We start from the raw sequence: 25,667 nt of genomic DNA on the forward strand, positions 1-25,667 counted from the left end.
AGATCCAACAGAATCAACTACAGATATTAATATACACAGCAGTGTCTCAGCCAATAAGCCCCTAAGGCAAAACACCTCAAACCTAAAAGTCTTGGTCACAGGTGACTCCATAGTGACACACACACACACACACACACACACACACACACACACACACACACACACACACACACATATCCCCCTCACTAGGCTGGAAAAGGTCATGGTCAGCTGTCTCTCAGGTGCTAGGATCTGTCAGATCATGCACACACTCAAGTCTCTCAAAAAAGCACCATTATGACTCTATTATTTTGTTATAGTCCATGTTGGAGTGAATGACTTCAGATGCACCTCACTGGACTATATGAAGATAGACATGACTGATCTCCCAGATTATGTGTCCCATGCATGTATGTCCCTAACCCTAATCAGCATTCTACCTTCATCCAGAATGATGCCTCAATATAAACAAAACATGATTGACTTCAAAAACTGGCTTAGCTTCTAGTGTCAATCCAGGGGGATCTAGTATCTGTCAGCCTGAGAAGATAGTCGACAAACCATGCTGCTTTGCCAGAGATGGTCTTCACCTGTTGCCTCTTGGATTTTGGTTACTGGCAAAGGTGCCTGCCTCCCCTGTAGTGACTGTTTTAGGTAATGCCATAACAACAAAATTCCTGATGTAAAAAAATCCACTAGAGACAAGCTCATGGTTATGCTGCTTAATGCTAGGAGTCTAAATTGGAAACTGCACTCTCTGGAAGCACTCCTTACCTTGGAAGATGCTGACATCTGTACAGTCACTGAGACATGGTTCAAGGCTGCATAGACCACCCCAGTTATGCAAGGCTACAATGCCTTCCACACATTCAGACCTCAAAACGAGCATGACGGAACCAAAGGAAGAGGTGTAGTCATCTTCATTAAAGACAAATGCACCTCAAGACTGGTCAAACAATACGACACCCTAGAGCTACTCCAAGTCCAACTAACTGTAGCTAAAACCCCCTTTCATACTAATGTTAGCTATATGTCCCCCACTATGAACCACAAGAACAACTCTGCCTACCTGGACCTCCTCGAGTCACTCACTATACTGCCAAATACCTTGCTCATGGGTGATTATAACTATTCTTCCATTGACTGGGAGTCAAATATGAGCACAAACATACTTTCCCTAAGGTTTCTGGACTTTGTTAATACAAATGCTCTGGAACAGATAGTCTGCGCCCCACAAGGGGCTCAAATGTCCTAGATTTAGTACTTATCATCACAGGAGGTCTCTGCACTGAACTCTGTGTGTTGCCCTCCCTGGTAAGGTCTGATCATAAATCAGTCTCTTACAAAGTAACAATCATACTTGACCCCCCTCGAGAGCAAAAAGGATAAAACTTTTTTCCAAAGCAAACTATAGCTTTCCAACTGATGACATAAATAGTTTCAGATACCCTACTAACACTGACAACAATGACTCCTATACAGAGGTGTACACAGATGCCCTGTACAAACACCTATACAAATGTATAGACTTGGCTGTACCTGAACATATCAAAACAAGGTCCTCACAAAAATATACACCCTGGTGAACATCAAGCATAAATAGGTTATACAAGAGGAAATAAATAATGTCTAAAAAGAAGAGGGAACTTGCTCAGCAGAGGAAGGATACCCTTCACAGCTTGAACAAGCAAATTAGATATCATGTAAAGTCTTCTAAACCCAATTATGAAGCTAAACTAGCATCCCTAGCTAAGGATAATCACAAGGCATTCTTTAGCTACATCAGCAATCTAAAAGGAAAGACCTAGCTTTGTGCCAAACATGTAGTGGACAGTACCACTCATACTGGCCCTTAGGACATCGCCAACCTGCTATCTGACAGATATGGCACATACTTTACCCCCCTGTCCCCACCTGACATACCCCAAAGCATACCTGTCACCAGTCCTCTACTTAATAATCTCCAAAGATCAGGTCATAACCGCTCTCTCCATGGTCAGAAACACAGCTTCTATGGGACCAGATAACTTCACACGCTATTTACTACATAGTCTAAAACAGGACCTAGTGGAACTACTTGTCACTCTCTTCAACCACAGTCTAAGTACTGGCTTTGTCCTTGCACAAGGGGAGTCTATCAACTGACTCTGGGAACTATAGACCCATAAGCCTAACCAACCTAATCTCCAAGGCTATGGAGAGAATCATTATGGACCACATCAGCAAAGAAATAGGTGTCTATCAAACTCTTGACCCGACCAAATTTGGCTTTGTTAAGGGTAGATCATGCTTATTAAACCAGGTGGATTTCTTTGGGAATGTTACCAAAGCCCTGGATGAAGGCAAAACTGTACATACAACCGATCTTGACTTAGTCAAGGCTTTTGATACAATCCCCCCACTCAGACATCATTGAGAAACACTCCCAGCTGACAATTAACCCATATTTCACTAGATGGGTAACCAACTGGCTCACCGACAGAACACATGCAGTCAAAGTTGAGGATTCCACCTCTACCAGCAGACCAGTTACCAGTGGTGTACCACAAGGATCTGTGCTGGGCCCCCCTACTGTTTGGAATCTAGTTCTCAGAAATCCAGGTGAAAATAGATGGCATGTGGCTTAACATGTTCACCAATGAGTACAAACTGGGTGCAATCACTGTGTCCCCCAACGATGCTGACATACTACAAAAAAAGGCCTTAAACAGACAAATGACTGGTGCCAAAGCTAAGGACAAAAATGCCTTATCATCCCTTTCGGCAAAGAGGACGTCCCTGTAAATTATAATATTAACAGTACTCACCTTAGCTCAAACCTTGTGGTGAGAGATTTGTGAACACAGGTTGATAACAACCTTAACTTCAATCACCATGTGTCCACAGTGGTAAGGAAGGCCTTCTATGTTGCACATTTCATAAGTAAGGGCATTGCATCCAGAGCTAAGAGTGTTATAACTCCCGTGTACTCATGCCTCATCAGGCCACGAATAGAGCACAATGCTCCTTTGTGTATGAACCTCACCAGACACCTGCAGCAGCTGGACAGATCTCAGGGGCTTGTTCAGGAAAATTCAGGGCCTTCAGCACATGACCTACATGGACAGACTGAAGGTCCTGTCACTATAATCTGTATCTTATAAGCTGCTGAGAAGCAACTTGTGCCTTGCCTACAGAGCAGTCTCAGACCCTGCCCTAATGGAAATGCTGCACATCCGCAAGTCCAATGGGACAAGAATCACTCGCTCTAGGGATCTTCACCTAGCCTGGAACATTAACAGTACATGCTGGAGAGACAGATATGTTTCCCAGAGATTGCCACTGTTCCAGAACAAACTCCCAATTCATGTAAAACAGAGCTCCTCAATTACCCTATTTAAGCCTAACTTAGACAACTGGATGGCAGACTATAAATTTATCTCAGGGGTGTCACCTATGTTCCTCTTGGATAAAGGCAGTCAGTGCTAATCATAGATGCGTGCTGCAAATATAGACCATAACACTTGGTCAATAAGGGGAACAAGGATATTGCATGGCTAGGCTTATAAAGGCCCTAGGGCCAATAGCCTAGTAACCTCCCATGAACCTATAATATTACATACATTTGAGTTCATACCTCTCAACTGTCCAGATTTTTGTCTCATATTTTTGATTTTCTTTCCTCATAAAGTTTTGGTTTTCTGGCAAATCATTGGCATGTCATTATGGATTGCAGTCAGAAACTAATGACGGACATCTGAGTTTCATATTTCATGCTCTTTAGAAACTTTATGCTAATGTAAAACCTATTATTCTATCAACTTTCTGAGTTGTTCAGAGCAACATTTCAAAAAATCCCTATTTTCCCCCCTCCTGGTAATTCTAGCACATTTCTATAGGGCATATATGTCAGATATGTCAGATATGTCCCTATTTCTGGATCATTGTCACTGCATTATGATGGCCTTTGCCCAGATGTCTTGCACTAAGAGATTGAGAGCGATCTGTGAAGCCCTGGTAATCAGTGTGGTATACGGCGCAAAACCGTGGATCGTACGTGCTCTGCTGTAAACAGAATTGCTATCAGTGTTCACTTACATGGTTTCCTGGCCAGCAACACTACTGCCAGCCACAAAACCTTGCATAAATAGAAACAGAAATCAGAGCTGGCATGCTGAAAGAATCTGAATCTAAACGGACTCAGAACAAGGTATGCAGACAACAGAGGAATGAAGAGTTACGTTATATGACCGCAGAGATAGTAGTTGCATTTTCCTACAATCTAGAAATGACCTTTTATTTGTGAAAGGAAAATGGGGTAAGAGGAATGATCTTTAAGAAAAGAAAGGAGAGTCCCCGCAGTTTAGGACCAAGGACTGAATAAATGTCTCAGTATGAGAGGTTGTAACCCAGGACAGTGTGAGGCCATCGCGAATTTGGGAAATGGGATGTAGTGACTCTGTACAGTGAACGTTGGTCATATGTTCAGGAGTGGGGAGTGGGGACCCTGGACAGTGAATAATGATCATGAATTCAGGAGGTGAGGAAAATGACCTTTTACAGAAAGCAATGATAATGAATTCAGGAGGGAGGTGTGGTGACGCTAGACATTAAATAACAACTGTGAATTTAAGAGCTGGGAAGGCGTGACACAGGCCAGTTAACAATGAACATGAATTTAGGTGGTGCAAAGGGGTAACCCTGGTGAGTGAGCAGTGGTCATTAATTTAGGAGGGGAGGGGCATGTCCTTTACTAAAAACAAGTAATCATGAATTCAAGAGGGAACTAAGGAGGAAACCTGAATTTAGGTGTTGGTAGGAGATGACCCTGGCCAATTAGGTGTGTATATGAAATGAGAAGCTGGGACGGGGTAACCTTATCCACCTCATGAACGCAAATTCAAAAAGTGGGGGGGGGGGATCTCTACACCAGGTACTGAACAGAAGATGAGAGAGATTAATCTCGACAGTGTAGCTCAAACTTTTCAGAATGTCACCTCATGGACCACAGGCTAAAACCTGAGATGTAGCTATTCAGTATCACTTCAAAAAATCATTTTAAGTCAGCGTGTACATTTGTTTTGTTTTGTTTCCTATGACAAACTGTTTTTTTGAGATGGATATAGGCAAGAACAGAGCAGTAGTTCATGAAATAATGTCCCACAGATGACATTATGCAAATGTGGTATAAGAAAAAAAATGTTTACCAGATTAAATGCAGACTCATGATTTTGTCAGTTATTAATAGTTCACAATTTTTTCTGAATATCTGCATACAGGGTTCATCCTATAATTTCATATAAAAAATGATTTCACAGTTGCTACAATCCTTGTGTGCTTTCTGTCTAAACCTGTTTTTAGATGGAAATGAAAAGGGACAGAACAGCTGGTAATGAGGCAGGATCTCAGAGAATTCATTTTCTTTTATATCTGGGATACGTTTGTCAGAAGATTAGTCTTGGGGGTTTACATCATAAAATCTGAAATGCCTGTGCAAATTTCTACCTAAAGAGATGTTTTCACTATTACAGTGTGAGATATTTTTTTAGAATTAATCAGACAATAAGACACAAATACAGTATAGAACATTAGTGCTGAAAATGACAGGAATGGTTATGTTTTGCTAATTTGTAGTTGCGCAGAAAATAAAGATAAGAATTTTGTCTGTAAGTAGCCAGCTGAAGAAAAGTTACAGCAGTCATTACACTAATGAGTTAAGTAAGGGGTGGAAGTATAGAAGTGGTGTTTTCAGTGGGGGTTTCGGATGATATGTGGGAGATGACAGTGCACATTTTTTATTCAGAAATAAAGTAGTAAGCATTTTTGGATGAGGCAGGTATACTATTCAGCTGCCCTAAATGCTGGTTTGTGTGTAGAGTCACATAGTGTAAGACATTATGAGTAAAGAATTGAGGGTGACAAATTACAATGATTGGGTGTGGAAGATTTATAGTGCTACAGTTAAACAAAGACTACACTGCTTAGCTGTTCTAAATATGTATTTGTACTGTTCTTTATTTATGAATTGAACTTATGGACCACGGTTTGTGTGCAGCTGTCTGGTACAAAGCAGAAACTGGCAGATAAGGCACTTTGAATATCAATGTGACTTTATAGCAAAAGTAGTTTTGTGGTAGAAAATTACAGCGGATAGATGAAAGGGACTTTTATTATTCGTTCCAAATTATGTAGGGAAACATTACACTAATTTCACAGATATAACACCCAAAGTTTACCTGCTGCATTAGAACTGCTAGGTTATCTTGTATCCTGTGCAATTCCCTAAAGTGGTTTCTCACCAAGAACTCAAATTTGAGAAAAATAAGATCTTCTCTAGCTGAGAACTGAAAATAATAACACAACTGTAAGAAGCAGCTTCCCACAGTTACTACCACACACATACCCTCTCGCACAGAGTGCTTCAACATTTCAGATGTGTGTGTAAATGTCATTCATGAAGCTATGATATCCTCACAGCTGTATACATTAATGCTGGTGCTTCATGTGCTCCTGCACTAACACCACCTGCTAATCGCTTCATTTAACAGCCACCCCATTGGCCCTTCCCCCCTAGTTATGGCTCCATTAGCATCATGAAAGATAGCTTAAAGATACACTGATGAACGATGCTACTAACCATGTAAAAAGATGGTGAATTTCAGCAGACATTCTTCATGTGGTTCAGTACAAATGAAAAGGTGGGCCCACCTTCATTTGCAAGGAGTCCAATAATATCAGCCGCCAGATTTCTTTGTTATTTTTCCCTCAGTATGTATCCTGAGCACATGAATATGATATGTTTAACTGAACCCTGCGAAAGCAATGAACGATTTAAGTCAAAGTACAAAACACGAAGAATGGTGACAGGAAGACGACCCCCACACACCCCTTTAGTTACAACTACTCCGAGATCACACACACACAAGCAATGAGTTAAACTGTTTCACTGAAAATGTCCATTCCTCTAACAGACTCACTTAATCATATAGTGAATTCAGAAACATACTAAAGAGAGAATGGAGAAGAAAGACTGAAAAAAAGTATTCCTTGCATAAACCTAGGTCACCACAGTAGTGTTCTTTGCCACACCGGTGCAAAAAAAAAAACAAATTATTTCTTGTTACACTGTCCTTGCAACTTGTTTATAACAATTGTTTTAGAGTGATGAAAAGAACATGCAGTTTTTAATTCCAGAACTTAACCTCCTTTGTTCTTGTACTACATGTATGCTTTTAGTAAAAATCAGAATAATAAAGCTCCGAAATGCTATACAGAATTACAAAGAAAACGAATACTTCTATCTACATTGTGCGTAACCATGTTTTTCTGGAGATATCGATCAGTTATGAGTTGCAAAGAGCCTTCAGTGCCATGGGTATGTATTTCAGTGACTGAGTTATCAGCACATATCAGAATGGCTCACTTATGCTGGTGACATGTAATACTATCAGTGATGATGTATGTAGCGAAAAGATTCCCTGTACCCTGTAACATTCAAAATCGAAGAAAAACAAATGGAAGGACATTTGAGAGCACCTCAAATATCTACTAATATGGTTTAACTTTCATATGGATAGCTTGGTAAATAAAGTATATAAAAACATTTGTCATACGCAGTTAAAAAGGCATAACAAAGCCTGTACTGACAATGTTAAGGACAGTCCTGTCATTACCATTATTTAGTTAACTTTACCAGGTTAGTATCACTGGCCTGATTAACCTGACCAGGACTGCGCACATGAGTGATGATAAATGAATGAAGTAATGCTTCTGTGATAATGATTGACACTAGCTACATTGCTATAGGATTATCCATATCAGCCATTTAATCTTACATTAACAGTAAAATCTGCTTATCAACAAGCTTTCTTCATGACGGAAAATTCTTATAAGGAATTCATTGGCCTTATGTACCGCAGCTGTCCTGGGGCACCTCACGGCTTAGAATCCCTGTCAAAGCTACAAAATTCTCTAAGTGTATAGGAAAATTAAGTTAAATTAACCGTCCTCCCCCACTAACTTCCAAACTGACTTGTTTGTCAGGGTAAGAAGAGTAAACTATCTCAAAATTTCTAATTATTTCATTTGAAAAGCAAAAGACCTAAATCTCTTTGAAGGTATTTATGCAGAAACTGTTGGTCCAAGGTGTGGTCCAAAAACTCATGCCACTACAAGGGCAGCTCACATCTGTTTCCACTTTACGTGTCCAAGTAATTCCAGGATGTCAGTAAATAAGGGCTGTACCTGGCTGCTGTAGTCAAGAAAAATAAATGCATAGACGATTCAATATGTTGGCATGTTATATGCTTTGTTTATGCACCAATGTTTCCACACATTCTTTTACAGGCATTGCTGACGATTCTATTTTAATTTCAAATTGTACACTTACATGATATGAGGCTCTCTCTTCTCTGTCCAGAGGTCGTGTTACATACATTCGCCCAGTTACTGAATCGATGCGGAAGATCTCCATTGGTGGTTGATCAGCACCAACACCAGTAATACTGTATCTGAGTTGGATTTCCCTGTCTTTGTCTGAACGAATCTAATGGAAAAAAGTCAAAGAATCAGGATTTTAATATACATATTCAGTGCTTTTATATTACGTACATATACCAAAATGAAAGGTTTTATTTCTAGGCTACTGCCATACAGAGAATGCATATATATATTTTTACTGTGCTGTCAGATTGTTTTGTTGTTAAAAATATTGCACAGTGGAGAATGCTGGCCTCTGTAGACTGATTACAGCACAGCCAAACTGAAGAACTGGACTCTAATAACCTCAATTGCTGATAAAAATAAGCAGCATTTAAAGAAATGTTTCCTTTCAAGCCATTCCATCTTGCTCTCATCTTTGCTTGTTATTTCTGCATTGCTTGTGTTGCCTCTGATGATGAAAGCAATACATTTGCCCAAAGTGTAATGTCAGAATAATGCATAGTTCAAGGCTCCCTGGGGACCATTATTTCCTTGTTTTTAGCAGATGGAATTGGAAAGCAAACTGCACCTTCCGGGACTTTCTGCGCTTAATGATACTCGGCATGTTTTTCATAAAATGGGGAGCAATACTTTTATGTTTTTCTATCTAAAAACAGTTGATAAAGGTTAAGTCTATTAAATTTCTTACAGTAGTGGCTATGTTCATGTAAGTTTTAATTCTGAGCACTGATGACATGTAATGTTGAGGTTGCATTTGCCACGTTGGTTTTTATTGTTCTAAACTTCTGACTGAAAAACAAGACAAGAATTCAGTTTACAGCTGACACGTGTACATCTATTGCATATTTACATTACAACCCTTACTTGTGCTGTTACCAGACACTATTTCCTTCAGAATCTGTCATTAAAGCCAGTGAGTTCACAGTACTAACTGCAGGTTCCTGTATACAAACAGTGTGCTCAAAACTGGATCAGGACCGAATGTTTTAGAAGTAGCTGTCGTCATCTAGATGAGGAAGTGAGACAGAATATATTTACAGGAATGTCACCAAAATTTAACATCCCTTCAGGGTGTCTGATAACTACATTTGTATCACTCAGGGTATTTTTAGGTTACCTAACGCTTGTATCCCTCAGGTTATTTTTTAGGTATCTGACATTAATGCAAACTGCAGAACCACTGGATCTCATATTCATGCATTGGTAGATCAAGGCTGACTATGCACATCTTCCATCATACTGATTACTAAATGAAGCAGTTTTTTGCAGAGAGGATATCATATTTATTTAAGACAGTTCCTGAGTATATTATTGAAAAACAATGATCTATTTCCTCAGGAACAAAAATAAAAATGAATTATATATCATCTTTCCACATCTCCATCCTTCTATAAAGACTGCCAGAATGCAACAAATACTTATCCAATATGTAGGAATTAGACAAGCAATATTCATAACTAGTTAGCATTGATAAGTGTTCTGTATGAAAAAGTTAAATGAATCTAGCTGTCACCCCCCCCCCCCCCAATTACAACAACTGGATACAGCAGAGCTATTATTATTTTGGTTCATGCTTACTCCACCACTGACAGTTTAGACTTTAGAGATTTACTGTCTCTGCACATCACTTAAAGATTCCTGCTTCTTCTCCCTGCTGCATTTGAATGCACATCCTAACTCATGAATGTACAAAACAGTTTAGATCTAGTACATACCACTAAAAACAAAAATCAGTCCTGTGTTACAGCATGCAGCCTTACCTCTTACTGATCTTTTAACAGCCCCAAAATAAAAGTTCCTTCAGTCCTCTCTGAAAATATGTAAAACTCGCACAACTTTCAGCCATTGTCCTCCTCCCCATGCCTAGACCCTAGTATTTGGAAGTCAGGGCAGTTGTCTCACAGAGGACTGGACTGCGCCTGCCTGATCATCTGAGTCTAGATTATAAATATTTATTCTGTATATTTATTCTCTGTTAATGATGTGGAAGTCAGCAGACAAGATCAGCTATATTTAAGGATGGCCTAAGAACTTTGGGTCATCACATAACTTAGTATGTCACATTTTATGAAAGTTAAGGTTGAAAGAATCATACCCATTTCAGAAGTATGTTTAATTTAATGTAATATTACACTTATAGCTAATGAAAGATATATAATCCCCATTTTCATAGGTGGTTACTGGGCTATTGACCCAAAGGTCTTTATAAGCTTAGCCATGTGTACTCAATATAATACTAGAGAAGCTCAATATAAAGGATCTTGCCTAAACTCAAGATCTTAGTTAGCAACAACTGCCATTATCTAGGAGGGTCAAAGGTGAAATCCCTGGCAGGAATTTACAGTTTCCCATCAAGTCATCCAGGCTATGTTTAAGCAGGGTCATAGAGGGCCTTTGTTTGGTATTCCAGAGGAGTGGCAACCTCTGAGAGAAATATCTGTCCCTTCAGCAGGTCCTATTTATGTTGCAGGCCAGGTTAAGATCCCTGGAGCAGGTAACCCTTGTCCCATTTGACTTTTGGTTGTTCAGCATTTCCATTAGGTTTGGACCTGAGATTGCTCTGTAGGCCAGGCACAAGTCTCCTCTAAGTAGTTTGTATGCTACTAAGTACAGTGACAATGACTTCAGACTGTCAATGTATGACATGTGCTGGAGACCCAGAATTTTCTTGGTTAGAAATCTCTGAGATCTCTCAAGTTGCTGCAAGTGCCTGGTAAGGCACATACCAAAGGGATCACCGTACTCAATTATTCACCTGATGAGGGTTGAGTACAGGGGTGTTATGACCTCTTTCACTCTTGAGGCAATGCTTTTGCTAATGAGGTGTGCAATGTAAAATGCCTTCCTTACTACAGTAGTCACATGGTGGTCAAAGTTTAGGCTATAGTAAACTTGTGTTCCCAAGTCTCTTGCTACTGAGTTGTTACATAGGCATGATAGTCTGCAGGGACATTCTTTTTACTGAAGGGGATGATAATGTTTTTTTAACAATGACTTTGAGTCCATGGCTTTGGCACCAATCACTGGTTTGTGTAAGTCCCTTTTGAAGTATATTGACATCGTTTGGGGATTCAGTGATTGCATCTAATTTGCAGTCATCAGCAAACTTAGTCAGCCACACTCCCCTGTTTTGGCCTGAACTTCTGAGAAATATATTCAAACAGTAGGGGGCCCAGCACTGACCCCTGTGGGACCTCACTGGTGACAGGTCTGCTTGTTGAGGTAAAGTCCCCAACTTTGACTGAGTGTGATCTGTCAGTGAGCCAGTTAGCAACCCACCTGATGACATAAGAGCTGATATTCAACTGGCAGAGTTTATCAATGATGCCCAAATGTGGGATTGTGTCAAAGGCCTTGGCCAAGTCAAGGTAGCCTGTATGCACAGATCTGCCTTCATGGCTCTGGTGATGTTTTTGAAAAAGTCAACCAGGTTTAACAGGCAAGACCTCACCACTAACATCACAGAGGGCGTTTCATATATGAGGAAAGAATAACAAATACATACAGTAAAGTGCAGTTTCCCTTAAGAGCACACAGAGATCACAGTCAGTCCGGAGCAGGTCGCTCCCTTGCTCTCCAGGTCTCCAATAAAACTCCCCACTGGCACAGCTATAGGGTCCAGATCTCAGCCTAGTGGGCAAGCTAAACCTTATAGCACCCTCTCTGTCCAACCAGTGCTTCATGTCCCTGCCCAAGTAGCTGACACACACACACACACACACACACACACACACACACACACACACACACACACACACACACACACAGACACACACACACTTTGAGAAGAGTTTCTCCAGCTGTGCCCCTTTCTCCCAGACTATACGGTAGTTTCACTTGCCACCACTCACTAATACTTATCAGCTACTCAAAGGCCCTTAAAATGGTGTCCAAGTATTACTGTGCAATATTATTATCCAATTGGTAGTTGTGACTAAACAGTCAAGGCTAACTTAGAGTGATTTGGACAGTAACATCTATAAATATGCAATGTACTCTAGAGCTTACATTATCTCTACACAAAACAGCCACAGTTAAAAGGGTTTTAAAATATTTAATAATAAATAATAAAAACACAAGATAATACTTCTTACTACACAGTGCTAGTCAAGAGTTCAAAGATCACAGATAAATATTTAAAATAATTCAGTAGTACAGTTCTGACATCACAGAAAAACACTTAGTCTAATCTTTCTAGTTTATATCTATTTCTAAAAGAAAACACAAGTCTAAGATAACTTACATAAGACAACAGGCAGTGTTGTGAGTTGGATAGTCAAGACAAAAATGCTTAATGCCTTCTGATTCTCTCTGTTTAAAATTGCTATTTTCAGTCCTGATTCCCATTACATAATTTCACACTTTCCTGGGGTTCCCAGGCTGACAGATACTACATTCTTGTTATTTTGCACCTGCAGGAAACTACATCAATAAAAGACATTCCACATGTAAACTCTAGTAATTATTCCTTAAGTTAAAACAATAGGCAGGATGCTTCATTCTAGACTCATTGACTCCAAATTCAACTTCAAAGGGGCAGGCATGAAATAATTTCAACTTCAAAGAACAGACAAAAATGCCTGACTTGGCTTTCTTTACAGCAGAGTGCAATGTTGCTACATTGTTTTATGTTTGACATTTCACAGCATATTCTTTCATTTAGGAAAACAAGCCTGTATTTCAACATTTCAAAATATTTTCTTTCAATTAAGAAAACAAGTCTGTAGTTCAACATTCATATTTACAAATGACAGAATTATCTGCACAATTCTATCTGGCTAGGCTGGCAGCCTTCATCTATCTTCACCCAATCTTCACATATCTCCCCTCCTGGAGAACTGAACCTAGTTTTTCAAGTGACCCTTTAGAAATGCTGCTTGAGAGGGTCAGGTCTATCTGAGTGTTCCTTACCCCATTCCCTGTCTTGAGAGCCCATCTGCTCTGGCACTGCTAACCCTGCTGCGGTGTTGCACTGATATATCATATGCTTGCAACGCTAGTCTCCATCCTAGCAACTTGGCATTTTTCTGGCTGGCTCTGTTTAACCATATTAGGGGGTTGTGATCTGTCATAACAGTGAATTTCATTCCATACAGATAAGGCTGAAGTTTCTGCAGTGCCCACACTATGACTAGACATTCCTTTTCTACAGTTGCATAGCATTCCTCTCTGGATTGGAGCCTATGACTGATGTAATCCACTGTGTGCTCTTCTCCTTTGAAGAAATCTGGCTATGTACAGCCCCCACCCCATGGTTCAAAGCATCCACCTGCACAACAAACTCTTTGCTGTAATATGGATTGGCTAACACAGGGGGTCCTCCCAAAGTTTCTTTAAGCTTCCTGAATGCCTGCTCACATGCTGGGGTCCACACTATCTTATCTGGCATGTTCTTCCTTGTCAGGTCTGTGAGGGGAGTAGCTATGGCACTATAACTGGGGATGAACTTTCTGTAGTACCCTGCTGCTCCTAAAAATGCCCTCACCTGCTTTTTAGTAACAGGTGCAGGCCATGCCTGAATGGCTTCCACTTTGGCATGTTCTGGCCTTATCTTACTACTCCCCACTCTATGTCCTAGGTAAAAGTCCTCTGCCATACCCACCGGACATTTGCTCGACTTAATGGTCAACCCTGCCCTCTGTAGTCTGCCCAGCACCTCCCTGAAATACTGACAGTGCTCTGGCCAGGAATGGCTGTAGATGGCAATATCATCTAAGTAAACAAGGGCAAACCCTCCTGCTAGGATATGATCATCCAGCCTCTGGAAAGTTGCTGGGGCATTCTTCATCCCAAAGGGCATCATGGTGAACTCATACAAGCCAAAAGGAGTCACAAAGGCTGACTTCTCTCAAGCACTGGGAGTCAAGGGCACCTGCCAGTACCCCTTGGTAAGATCAATGGCTGTAAGATACTTAGCCCCACCCAGAAGCTCTAGGGCCTCATCTGTCCTAGGCATGGGGTAAGCATCCGACTCTGTGTGACTATTTAATTTCCTGTAGTCCACACAGAACCTGGTGCTGTTATCCTTCTTTGGCACCAGCACCACTGGGGAGGCCCTGTGACTGTTGGACTCTTGAATCATGCCTAGTTCCAACATCTCCTGTACCTCCACCTCAGAGTCTGTTTTATTCTCTCAGGCACTCTATAAGGGGTCTGCCTAATAGGTTTCTGGGGTCCTGCATCCACCTGGTGCTGCACCAGGTGGGTGCACCCTGGTTTCCCAGTGAACATGTCCCCACATTCCTGCAACACTACTTGGATTTCTCAAACCTGGGTAGGAGATAGCTGCTGAGTCATTGCTACCCCTTCCACCAAGGTGTCAGTCTGAGCCTCACTGCGGAGATCAGTCCCCAAATCTCCCTTAGACTCCTCCTGCAATCCACTGCAAATGTAGCACAAGGGCCTCCCTATCATGGTAAGGTTTCATCATGTTAACATGGTACAATTTGTGCCCCTGCCATCTGCCTAGCAGTTCCGCCATATAGTTAACATCACTTACCTTTCTTACCACCTTGTAGGGTCCCTCCCAAGCTGCTTGCAGCTTGATGTGTCTGACAGGAATGAAAACCATTACCTGCTGTCCCACAGCATACTCTCTAGCTCGAGCATTCCTGTCATACCACATGTTTTTCTGTTGTTGGGCTTCTGCCAGGTTCTCCTGGGCCAAGCTCATGAATTCCCTTAGCCTTGTCCTGAGGTTTAGGACATATGCCACAACAGACTCCTTGTGAGACTCGCACTCACCTTCCCACTAATCTCAAATTAAATCTAGAGGTCCCCTCACCTTATGCCCATACAGCAACTCAAAAAGTGAAAAACCTGTGGATTCCTGGGGAACCTCTCTGTAAGCAAACAGATGGGGTGAATATTTGTCCCACTCCCTCTTAAACTGATCTGCAAATGTCCGTAGCATAAACCTGATTGTAGAATTTAACCTCTCAACAAGACCATTAGTCTGGGGATGGTAGGGGGTGGTCTTCATGTGCTTCACCCCACAGGACTTCCACAGACAAGCCAGCAGGTCTGACATGAAATTGGCACCTCTGTCAGTCAGTATTTCTTTTGGGAAACCTACCTTGCTGAAAATCTCTAACAAAGCATTTGCCACCTTCTCTGCCTCAATGGAGGACAAAGCCACTGCCTCAGGGTATCGTGTAGCATAATCCACAAACAATAGGATATACTTTTTCCCTGTGGAACTTGTGGTACTCCAAGGACCCACAGTATCCATAGCTACCCTCTGAAATGGCTCCTCAATCACAGGCAAAGGCATCAAAGGAGCTCTCACCTTGTCTCCTGCCTTACCTACCTTTTGGCAATGCTCACAGGTTCTGCAGTACCCTGTTACATCTCTGGAAATTCCAGAGCAATAAAAGCTCTGCATAATATGCCTCCTTGTACGTTTTATGCCCATATCATCTGCGAAGGGAATATCATGGGCTATGGCTAGATGCACCAAATGGTAGGCTCTAGGCACTATCTACTGCTGTACTTTCTCACCTTCTAGCCCTCCCTCAGGGGTCCACTCTCTGTAAAGTAACCCTTTGTCCCAGAATACAGATTCCACCTTTCCTTGAGAATCAGGTGCCTCCCTAGCTACCTGCCTCAGGCCTTGCAATGTAGGGTCTGAGAGCTGAGCCTGTCTCAACTCCCTCCTTGTAACACTTCCCAGCTCCCCTTCCACAGGAAGTCTGGCATCCTCTGACAGTGATGCCTCACTGTCAGCCTGGGTACTACTACTCACCTCTACCTTTGCAGTCACTCTGTCCAAGGGAACATCAGTACCCACAAGCAGCTGTGGCTCACATTCAGTCTCACTGCTACAGAGTAGCTCCCTCCCTGAAGTAACCACCTCACCAGTCCTGGCTGCAAGTATGCAGTCTGCCTGGGTCTTTTAGCCTGACTGCATGTAACTGCATAAGCACATGCTACTGCCTTATCCAAATCCTTCCCTCTCAGGACATCTACAGGATAGTAGTTCGGTACCCCTGTTGTCTCAAGACAACCTACTATTGGCATTTTGTCTCTCCCACTTACTGGCTCCCTCACATTTTGTTCCCCATCTTGCCTCTGTGGACACCTGTATGCCACATGGCCCCACTGGTTGCATTAAAAACATTTAACCCTAGCACCTGGACATGTACCTGGACTAGTGGCTTCCCCTGCTACTAACAGATTCTGTTGGGGCAATCTGTGCTGTCCACCATGGGTTCCTTTAGACCCATGAGCAGTACTGGAGGTCCCTTTCCTGTGCAGGGCTGCCCTGCTTGCCAGCTATAGATCTCTCTTCTTCCACAACTCATCTGAAGTAGCACATTGTCTATCAGCTAACCAGATCCTCATGTCCTCAGGCAAAGTGCTAAGGGCTTGTTCCCTCACCAAAAGCCCTTCAAAAGTGGTGACCTGACATCCACTCACCCACCTATGGAAATAAGTGCTCAATTCAGCAACATATTCACACACACTTTAATCTGCACACTTTAATCTGCCTTGCATCTATGCTCACAAAACCTTTTCCTATATGTTTCAGGTGTTAGCTTAAAAAAACTCTAACAGACAATTTTTTTCAGCAGTATTATCAAAACATTCAACGTCAGACATTTTAGATAGTACAGTTACAGCTATACCATGGAGTAAGGGGGTCAGGAACTGTACCCAAAGCTCTTGGTCAACTTCATACTGTTTACATACCCTCTCAAACATATGGATGAAACTATCAAAATTATCCCCCTCTTTAAACTGCGGAAGAAATTTACTGACCTTTTTTGCTTTTGGGGTCCAGTTACTCCCTTCCCCATTACCTCCATGATTCTGGCAAAGAGTCAGCATCTCCTCCTCATGCTGCCTCTGCCTCTCTTTTTCCTCAGCTTCTAGGCATAGCCGTTTCTCATTCACTTCACTCTCTAGATACCTCAGTGTCTCAGCTGCTTCTAATTCCACATGCCTGGCCTCCAACTCAAGTCTCTTTAGCTCCAGCTGGATTTTTAAGTCCACTGCAGAAAGGTTAAGCTGTCCATTCTCCAAGGGTATTATATCTCCACTGCCAGCCTGATCATCCTCCAGGTTGCTGTTTTCTGATGCAGCTATAACCAAGGCTGCAATCAGGTCTGCCTTAATAAGGTTTCCATGCACCAGTCTTCTAGCCTGGCAGATATCCACCAGCTGGCTCCTTGTCAGCTTTCCATACTCCTCTGCTGATATGCTGTCTGCTCACCCTGACTAACTAAGCTAACAAAAGAAATAAAACAATTGTGATCTGAACTCTGAGTATTCACTGTGTGGCTGTTTTAGAGTACAAAAACACCTTCAAAGCCTACTGTACACAAGCTACAGGATTCACTCTACCCACACCACTACAAGCCAATTAGTATTTGCCAACTAATTAATATGTGATGTGGATATCCCACCATTACCAAACACAAATGAAATATCCGTGCCCGGGCCCAGCAATTAAGGAGCCTCAATCCTCACCACTACCATCATAGAGGGCATCTCATATATGAGGAAAGGATAACAAATACACACAGTAAAGTGCAATTTCCCTTAAGAGCACACAGAGATCACAGTCAGTCCAGGGCTGGTCGCTCCCTTGCTCTCCAGGTCCCCAATAAGACTCCCCACTGGCACAGCTATAGGGTCCAGATCTCAGCTCGGTGGGCAAGCTAAAACCTCTAGTACGCTGTCTGTCCAACCAGTGCTTTGTGTCCCTGCCCAAGTAGCTGACACACACACATACACACACACACACACACACACACACACACACACACACACACACACACACACACACACACACACACACACACACACACACACACTTTGAGATGAGTTTATACAACCACACAGACACTCCTGGTGAAAGCTGCCACAGTTTCTCCAGTTGTGCCCCTTTCTCCCAGACTATATGGTAGTTCCACTTGCCACCACCTACTAATACTTATCAGCTACTCAAAGGCCCTTAAAATGGTGTCAAATTATTACTGTGCAATATTATTATCCAATTGGTAGTTGTGACTAAACAGTCAAGGCTTATTTAGCGTGACTTGGAGAGTAAACTCTATAAATATGCAATGCACTCTAGGGCTTAAATTATCTCTACACAAAACAGCCAAATAGTTAATAATAAATAATAAAAACACAAGATAATACTTCTTACTACACAGTGCTAGTCAAGAGTTCAGAGATCACAGAGAAATACTTAAAATAATTCAGTAGTACAGTTCTGAGATCACAGAAAAAACACTAAGTCTAATATTTCTAGTTTCTAGCTATTTCTAAAAGAAAACACAAGTCTAAGATAACTTACATAAGACAACAGGCAGTGCTGTGAGTTGGATAGTCAAGACAAAAATGCTTAATGCCCTCTGATTTTCTCTGTTTAAAATTGCTATTTTCAGTCCTGATTCCCATTACATCATTTTACACTTTCCTGTGGTTCCCCAGGCTGACAGATGGTACATTCTTGTTATCTTACACCTGTAGGAAACTACATCAATAAAAGACATTCCACATGTAAACTCTAGTAATTATTCCTTAAGTTAAAATAATAGACAGGATGCTTCACTCCAGACTCACTGACTCCAAATTCTAACTTCAAAGGGACAGGTATGAAATAATTTCAACTTCTAAGGACAGACAAAAAATGCGTGCCTTAGCTTTCTTTATAGCAGAGGGCAATGCTGCTACATTGTTTTAAGTTCAACATTTCACAGCATATTCTTTCATTTAAGAAAACAAGCCTGTATTTCAACATTTCACAATATTTTCTTTCAATTAAGAACACAAGTCTGTAGTTCAACAATCATATTTACAAATGATAAAATTATCTGCACAATTCTATCTGGCTAGGCTGGCAGCCTTCATCTGTCTTCACCCAATCTTCACAACCTGCCTTTGACAAAACCAAAATATGCTGGATCAAGGGTTTGGTGATTACCTATATCCTTATTTATGAGGTCAATTATGATTTGTTGCATGCCCTTACAGATAAGGCTGGTTAAGCTTATGGGTCTGCAGTTCCCAGGGTCTGTTGCTCTACACCCTTTAAGAAGGGGGATGACAGTTGCTGTTTTCCATTCAGCAGAGGCAAAACCAGTACTCAGGCTGTGGTTGAATAGAGTACCTAATGGAGTTGCTAACTCATGTTTTAGACCATTTAAAACACAACCTGGGATGCCATCCAATCTCACAGAGGCTGTGTTTTTGGCCTTGTTGAGAGCTTTAATGACTTCCTCTTTGGAGCTGTAAGGTGGGGGAGATGTAGAGGGAGAGCTTTGTGAAGTGTTTGGAGGGGACAAGTGTTGAAGTTTTCACTAAACCTGTTGGCTAATAGGTTAGCTATTTTTGCAGGATCAGTATGTGTGACTCCATCCATAGCTAGTTTAGCACACGTCTGGGTCCTACTTTTTAGCTGAATAATGCCTTATGGTTATCCTTAGCTATGGTTGCTTTTTTTTAAGTTGCCCTTAGAGGATTTTATAAGTTGTCTTATTTGTTTGTTCAAGCAGAGGAGGACATTCTTCCAGTGCTGGGACCTCTCTTTTTAATTCTTAGACAGCAACTTCTTCCTCTTGTTGTAGAACTTACTAATGCCAGATGTCCACCAGGGAGGCTTGTGTTTTTCTTGAGGATCTTCTTTTGATTCTATCAGGTACAGCTGTGTCAATACCAATGTTACAACTAGCACTAGTCTGGGTTCTAAGTACCTTTATCATGTTTTATATGACTAAAAAAGAGACCAGGTAATTTCCCTAGTACATGTGGTAAAGTCTGGTACCCCTTGTGGCTCACTCTTATACTGCATCTTTTTTCTGTTTATGTCTCCTTAAAACTCATAGCCCCAAAACATATTCAAAAATCCAAGACTAATAACATACCTTCTACTTGTTTTAACAACAAACTTCTCAAGTTGTAGAAGCAACAAAGGGGGGCTCCAGACCATGGCTACTAAAAACATATGAAAGTTTTAATCCAAAGTGAGCACTTTTGTAGCTCAAGGCTACTTCATCAGACAAAACTTACATCAAAACATGCAGTTTATATACCTTCAAGCTAAGTAATCAATCAATTAACAAACTAATTAGCTTAAAGGCACATAGCCAAATTCATTGACACTAAGTAAACACAAAATGTAAATCTGCATGGAAAGCAGCTTAAAAGAAACAAATTTTACTGAGTGCCTGAAGAAAGTGTTATTTACATTATTCTTGATGATGTCGTAAGTATGTTTGCATACATGTTTCTTAAAATTACATTCAGTTTTACCCATGTAAAAATGTGGGGGACTCTGAGCAAACTGCAAGTATACCACTCCTTTTGTATTATAATTTTCTCAATCGGGAAAGACAGTAGAATGTAATGTATTATTATAGCAATAACCGACGCCTGGGTGTGGGTAATGCTGGATTTACCCACGGTTGGCGTGGTTCGCCCTCGGGACCAAACAAAGCCAACCGTGGGTAAATACAGCATTACCCACACCCAGAAGTGGGTTATTGCTATTATACCATGACATTATTTAAGAAAAGAAACTATTACTTTTCTTAAATAATGGCATAGTATAATGCCTGTTTACTGCCCTTCCGCAGAGATGTCTGGCATCCGTGGCAGTTCTGATGTACTGCGCACCTGCGCAGTATATCAGGGCTGTGGGCAAAAGCAACGGAGAAAGCAAGATCTCTGTTACTTTTTTTTTTTTTACTGTTTTGCTATGTTAAATGGGTTTAACATAGCGAGACAGCTTTAAAATAAGCAACGGAGATGTCCGTTGCTTATTTTAAAACTGTCTCGCTATGTTAAACCCATTTAGCATAGCGAAACAGTAAAAAAAAAAAGTAACAGAGATCTTGCTTTCTCCGTTGCTTTTGTTTTAAAACCTGTCTCGCTATGTTAAATGGGTTTTTACCATTAGTATAACTCGATTTACAATGTGCACGCTCGCCAATCAGCGTGCACGTTTTGGGGGGGTCATGGTATAATAAGAGTTAAAGATTCAGTCTTCAAATAAATCTACATTGGTTAAAAGCCCTGCACTTTCTGGTGACTCTCTTTGTAATCATGTGTGCGCGAACTGTCTCAGTTTTTTCTATCATGCTTTTAATATTTCTGGGTTTTTGTAAATAAAATGCTTTGCTTGTTTATGAAGTTCAGTATGCCTGTGCCTTTTTGGAAAGTTAATAAAGGAATGACCACACTGTCCCAAGTCCAGCACACGATAGTGAACTCTGAGGTTTGGGATGAAAGTTTAAGAAATAATGACATCATCCCTCTCTCTCCACAAAAGCTACAGTGATGTTCTGTGCACACCTCTGAGTAGGGCTGATTTTAGACTAGGTGGGATTTAGGGCAGAGGACACAACTAAACCCGTCTCAAAACCTACTTATACTGCCTTGGTGTGTGTGTGTGTGGGGGGGGGGCACATGCATCCTAGAAGCAATAACAGTATGGGTATTCTGTGATACATTTTATCTCTTTGAGAAATTACTGTAAACTGAACAAGTGAATCAGTTACCTTCATCCAGATAACTGTTGACAAGTAGTTATAACTACATCAGATTACAGTTAGAAAGCATTTTACCTTTGTTTCAAACAAACTTTTGCAACATATTAAAAAATTATGTTTCTTCACGTAAATCACACTATTCCAGAAAAACACAATGGTAAGCAGGCAGTAAGTCATTTTACTCAACAGACAGCCCCCAGCAAGTATACCTAGCCTGTCTGAGCATAGCAAGTGTCAAATTAAGTAGTCTATTTTACTTCTCACAAATGCACACTAATCCTGCAAATCCAGATAGTAGTGACTGCTTAAAACTGACCAAACAACAAAGAACATCAATTTCTTGCAGTCAGCCACCAGTCTATACCTCTCAATCTCTTACCTCTGGAATAAGGGATAAATTCAACAGCAATCAGGGATACTTTTCAAAAATACTATGAGTATCAATGTGAGGAGATGAAACAATAAGAGACTGAAACAATGTGATGAGACTTTTAGTCACAGATTACAAATGAAAACTTGAAGCGCTGACAGAAAACATAAAAACACTAGAAAATAGAGTAAAGCAGTGCCCTCATTTCGATCAACACGTTATTTTATACAGTATCATTTGGGTAAACGTGGATAGATTAATAGCTACTATTATCAGTAGAAAAAGAAACTAAAAAGCGATTTGGATGCTTATTCTAAAGGAACAGCATATCCAGTTAACAGTTTTAACAAGACTACTAACAATATTGCAACAAATTAAGATTTTACTATCCCTTTGTTGACAAAAGAAATCCCTAGTACCAATGCTAACAGTGTTGAGGTACCTGCCACTTCAACTAATAGTGACACTTCACAGACACTTCCCCCAGTACTCTCTCCTGCACCTTTTTTTCTTTACCCCTCAGCAAACAACAATACATCAAAGTGGCACACAGGAACAAAGGCCCCGAAGGGAGAGAAGAAAAAAATACAACAAAGGGAAGAAATGAAGACTACCTTCCCTGTTAAGAATGATACTTTGAACTTAAGTAATTTCACCTTGGAAAATTCACACACAAAATGGTACTCAATAAATGTTTCACCTTTATTGCTACACAGAAGGAGAACAAAGTTAAGAAAAGCCTGTAAGTGGAAAACCTCAGGCCCAGATGCAGTTCCTAACTTCTGGTTAAAAGTGTTAACATCTTTGTACAAAGATCGAGCCATGAGTATGAACTATTTATAGGGGCACCCCAAACAGACAGCAACCTGGCTAACAACAGGAAAAACAATGCTCCTACTTAAGAGTGAACCTGCAAGCTACCTTAAAAATGACAGACCAATAACTTGCCTTCCAACAATGTATAAGCTATACACTGGAATTGATGCCAACAGAGTTTATAGTCATTTAGAAGAAAACTCAATTTTGGCAGTAGAACAAAAGGACAATAAAAGAAAGTCATATGGAACAAAGGATCATGTGTTGTTAAATAAAGTCATAGTGGAGAACTGTAAAAAGGGGAAGAATCTAAGTCTGGCATGGATTGACTACAAGAAAGCATGTTCATAGGTTCATAGGTTCATAGGTTGGTACTAGGTTATCAGCCCTAGGGCCTATACAAGCCTAGCCATAACAATTCCCTGGTTATTTCTTCCCACATTATTTACTTTCCTGGACCCCTGTCTAGCAGGGTGACTGACGTGATCCCTGGGGTGAATTTCCTTTCTCCCATCCAATCATCAAGGTTCCTCCTGAAGAGGTCCAAAGAGGCACTCTGCTTGACATGTATGGGCAATCTATTCCAGAGTCTGGGGAGTCTCTGGGTCAGGAACCTATCCCTCCAGCATGTTTTGTTTATTGTGATGACAAGGTTTAGATCCCTGGAGCGTGTAGCTCTGAGGCATTGGGATTTCTTTAAGTGTAGCATGTCCAACAGCTCTGGGTTTGACATGGCCTTGTATGTTAAGCAGAGATCGCCTCTGAGTAGACGATATGCGACAGAGTATAGCTGGAGTTTTTTCAGGCGGTCAGCGTAGGGCATCTGCTTTAGGCCTGTGATTCTTTTAGTGAGGTATTTCTGAGGCCTTTCCAGTTGTTGCAGATGTCTTGAGAGGTACATACCAAATGGGGCATTGTATTCTATAATGGGTCTAATGAGGGATGAGTACAGTGGGACAATGACCTCCTTTTTTCTGGATGAAAATCCCTCCGTGATGAGGTGTGCCACATAGAAGGATTTCCTGACTGTTGTGGCGATGTGGTTATCGAAGGTGAGACCACTGTCCACCTGTGTCCCTAAGTCTCTTATCACACTTTCTGTGTTTAGTGTACTGCCACCTATATGGTAATTCATGGATACATGTTTTTTCCCAAAGGGGATAACAATACATTTCTTGGCATTGAGCTTGAGCCCATGGCTCTGGCACCAAGCATCTGTTTCTGTAAGGCCCTTTTGTAAAGTATCCACATCATTTGGGGATTCAATAATGGCTCCCAGTTTGCAGTCATCTGCAAACTTTGTTAGCCAGAGTCCCTTAGTGTTGACCTGTACTTCAGAGAAGTAGATGCCAAACAAGAGCGGCCCCAGGACTGAACCCTGAGGTACTCCACTTGTCACTTGTCTGGAGCTGGATTTGGAGTCGGCTACTTTTACAGTGTGGGTTCTATCAGTAAGCCATTTAGCAACCCACTGGGTGACATAGGGATTAATGCCCAACTTAGTAAGTTTATCTATGATTCCAGAGTGGGGGATGGTGTCAAAGGCCTTGGCAAGGTCTAGATAGGCTGTGTGGACCACCTTACCTTTGTCCATGGCTCTGGAGACTGATCCAAAGAAGTCAATCAGGTTCAGGAGACAAGATCGGCCCTTCACAAACCCAAACTGGGTGGGGTCCAGTGTTTGAAGGTTGCCAATGTCTTTGTTTATAAGTTCCATAATAATACGCTCCATGGCCTTGCAGATAAGGCTTGTCAGACTGATGGGATGGTAGTTTCCGGGATCCAAGGTGGATCCCCCCTTGTGAATTGGGATAACTGTAGCTCTGCACCACTCAGTGGGCACAAAACCTGAGGTGAGGCTATGATTAAACATGACACTTAGGTGAGGTGCCAGTTCATATTGTAGTTCATGTAGTACACAGCCCGGGATGTCATCTGGTCCCATGGATGCTGTATTCTTGGCTTTAGAGAGTGTGTTTTGTACCTGTGTGGCCATTATTACTGGAATTTGGCAATCTTCCGGTATTGAGATGGGCCATTTAGGGGGTGAGAGGGGGGTGAAGTTGGCACTGAATTGATCTGCCAGGATATTGGCAATATCCTTTGGATCAGTATATTTAATGCCATTCTGTTTTAGCTCAGAGCAGATCTGAGCATTGCCATTTAGATTCTTGACATAGTTATAGAATGATTTGTGGTTGTCTTTGGAATCTTTGGCAATTTTATTTTTGTAACTAGCTTTGGAGGATTTTATGAGGCATCTCAGTTTCTTACTAAGGCTAGTAAGGGAGGTTTTGCATCCTGGGATTTTCCTCTTTTCTGCAAAAGTTTCTTCCTTTTGTTGTAAAGTTTGTTTATGGCAGGGGACCACCAGATTGGCTTCCTTTTTTTGGATGAGAGCATTTTGGTTCTATTTGGGATGGCACGATTCATGCATGAGTGGATGTGCTCGTACAGTGCCTTAGTGTAGGCATGTGATAGTATCCCACATTCATGGATAAAAGAGTGCTTAAAAATACATAAGCTACACCCTACACTGATCAACTACATTATGATGACCATGAATCAGTGGCAGACCA

The 25,667-nt window shown here is 41.3% G+C and overlaps 1 protein-coding gene across 1 annotated transcript in view; it reads right to left on the bottom strand.

Annotated features, from left to right (window-relative positions):
• Positions 1–25,667, bottom strand: part of CDH4 (cadherin 4) — a 2,239,932-nt gene that overhangs the window by 1,159,078 nt on the left and 1,055,187 nt on the right. The window contains exon 3 of the mRNA XM_044090376.1: positions 8,348–8,503. Coding sequence (XP_043946311.1) covers positions 8,348–8,503 — 156 coding nt within the window. The remainder of the gene's footprint in view (positions 1–8,347; positions 8,504–25,667) is intronic.

Source organism: Protopterus annectens, chromosome 12.part0 (assembly GCF_019279795.1).
Source record: "Protopterus annectens isolate FY-2018-M chromosome 12.part0, PAN1.0, whole genome shotgun sequence".
NCBI lineage: Eukaryota > Metazoa > Chordata > Ceratodontiformes > Protopteridae > Protopterus > Protopterus annectens.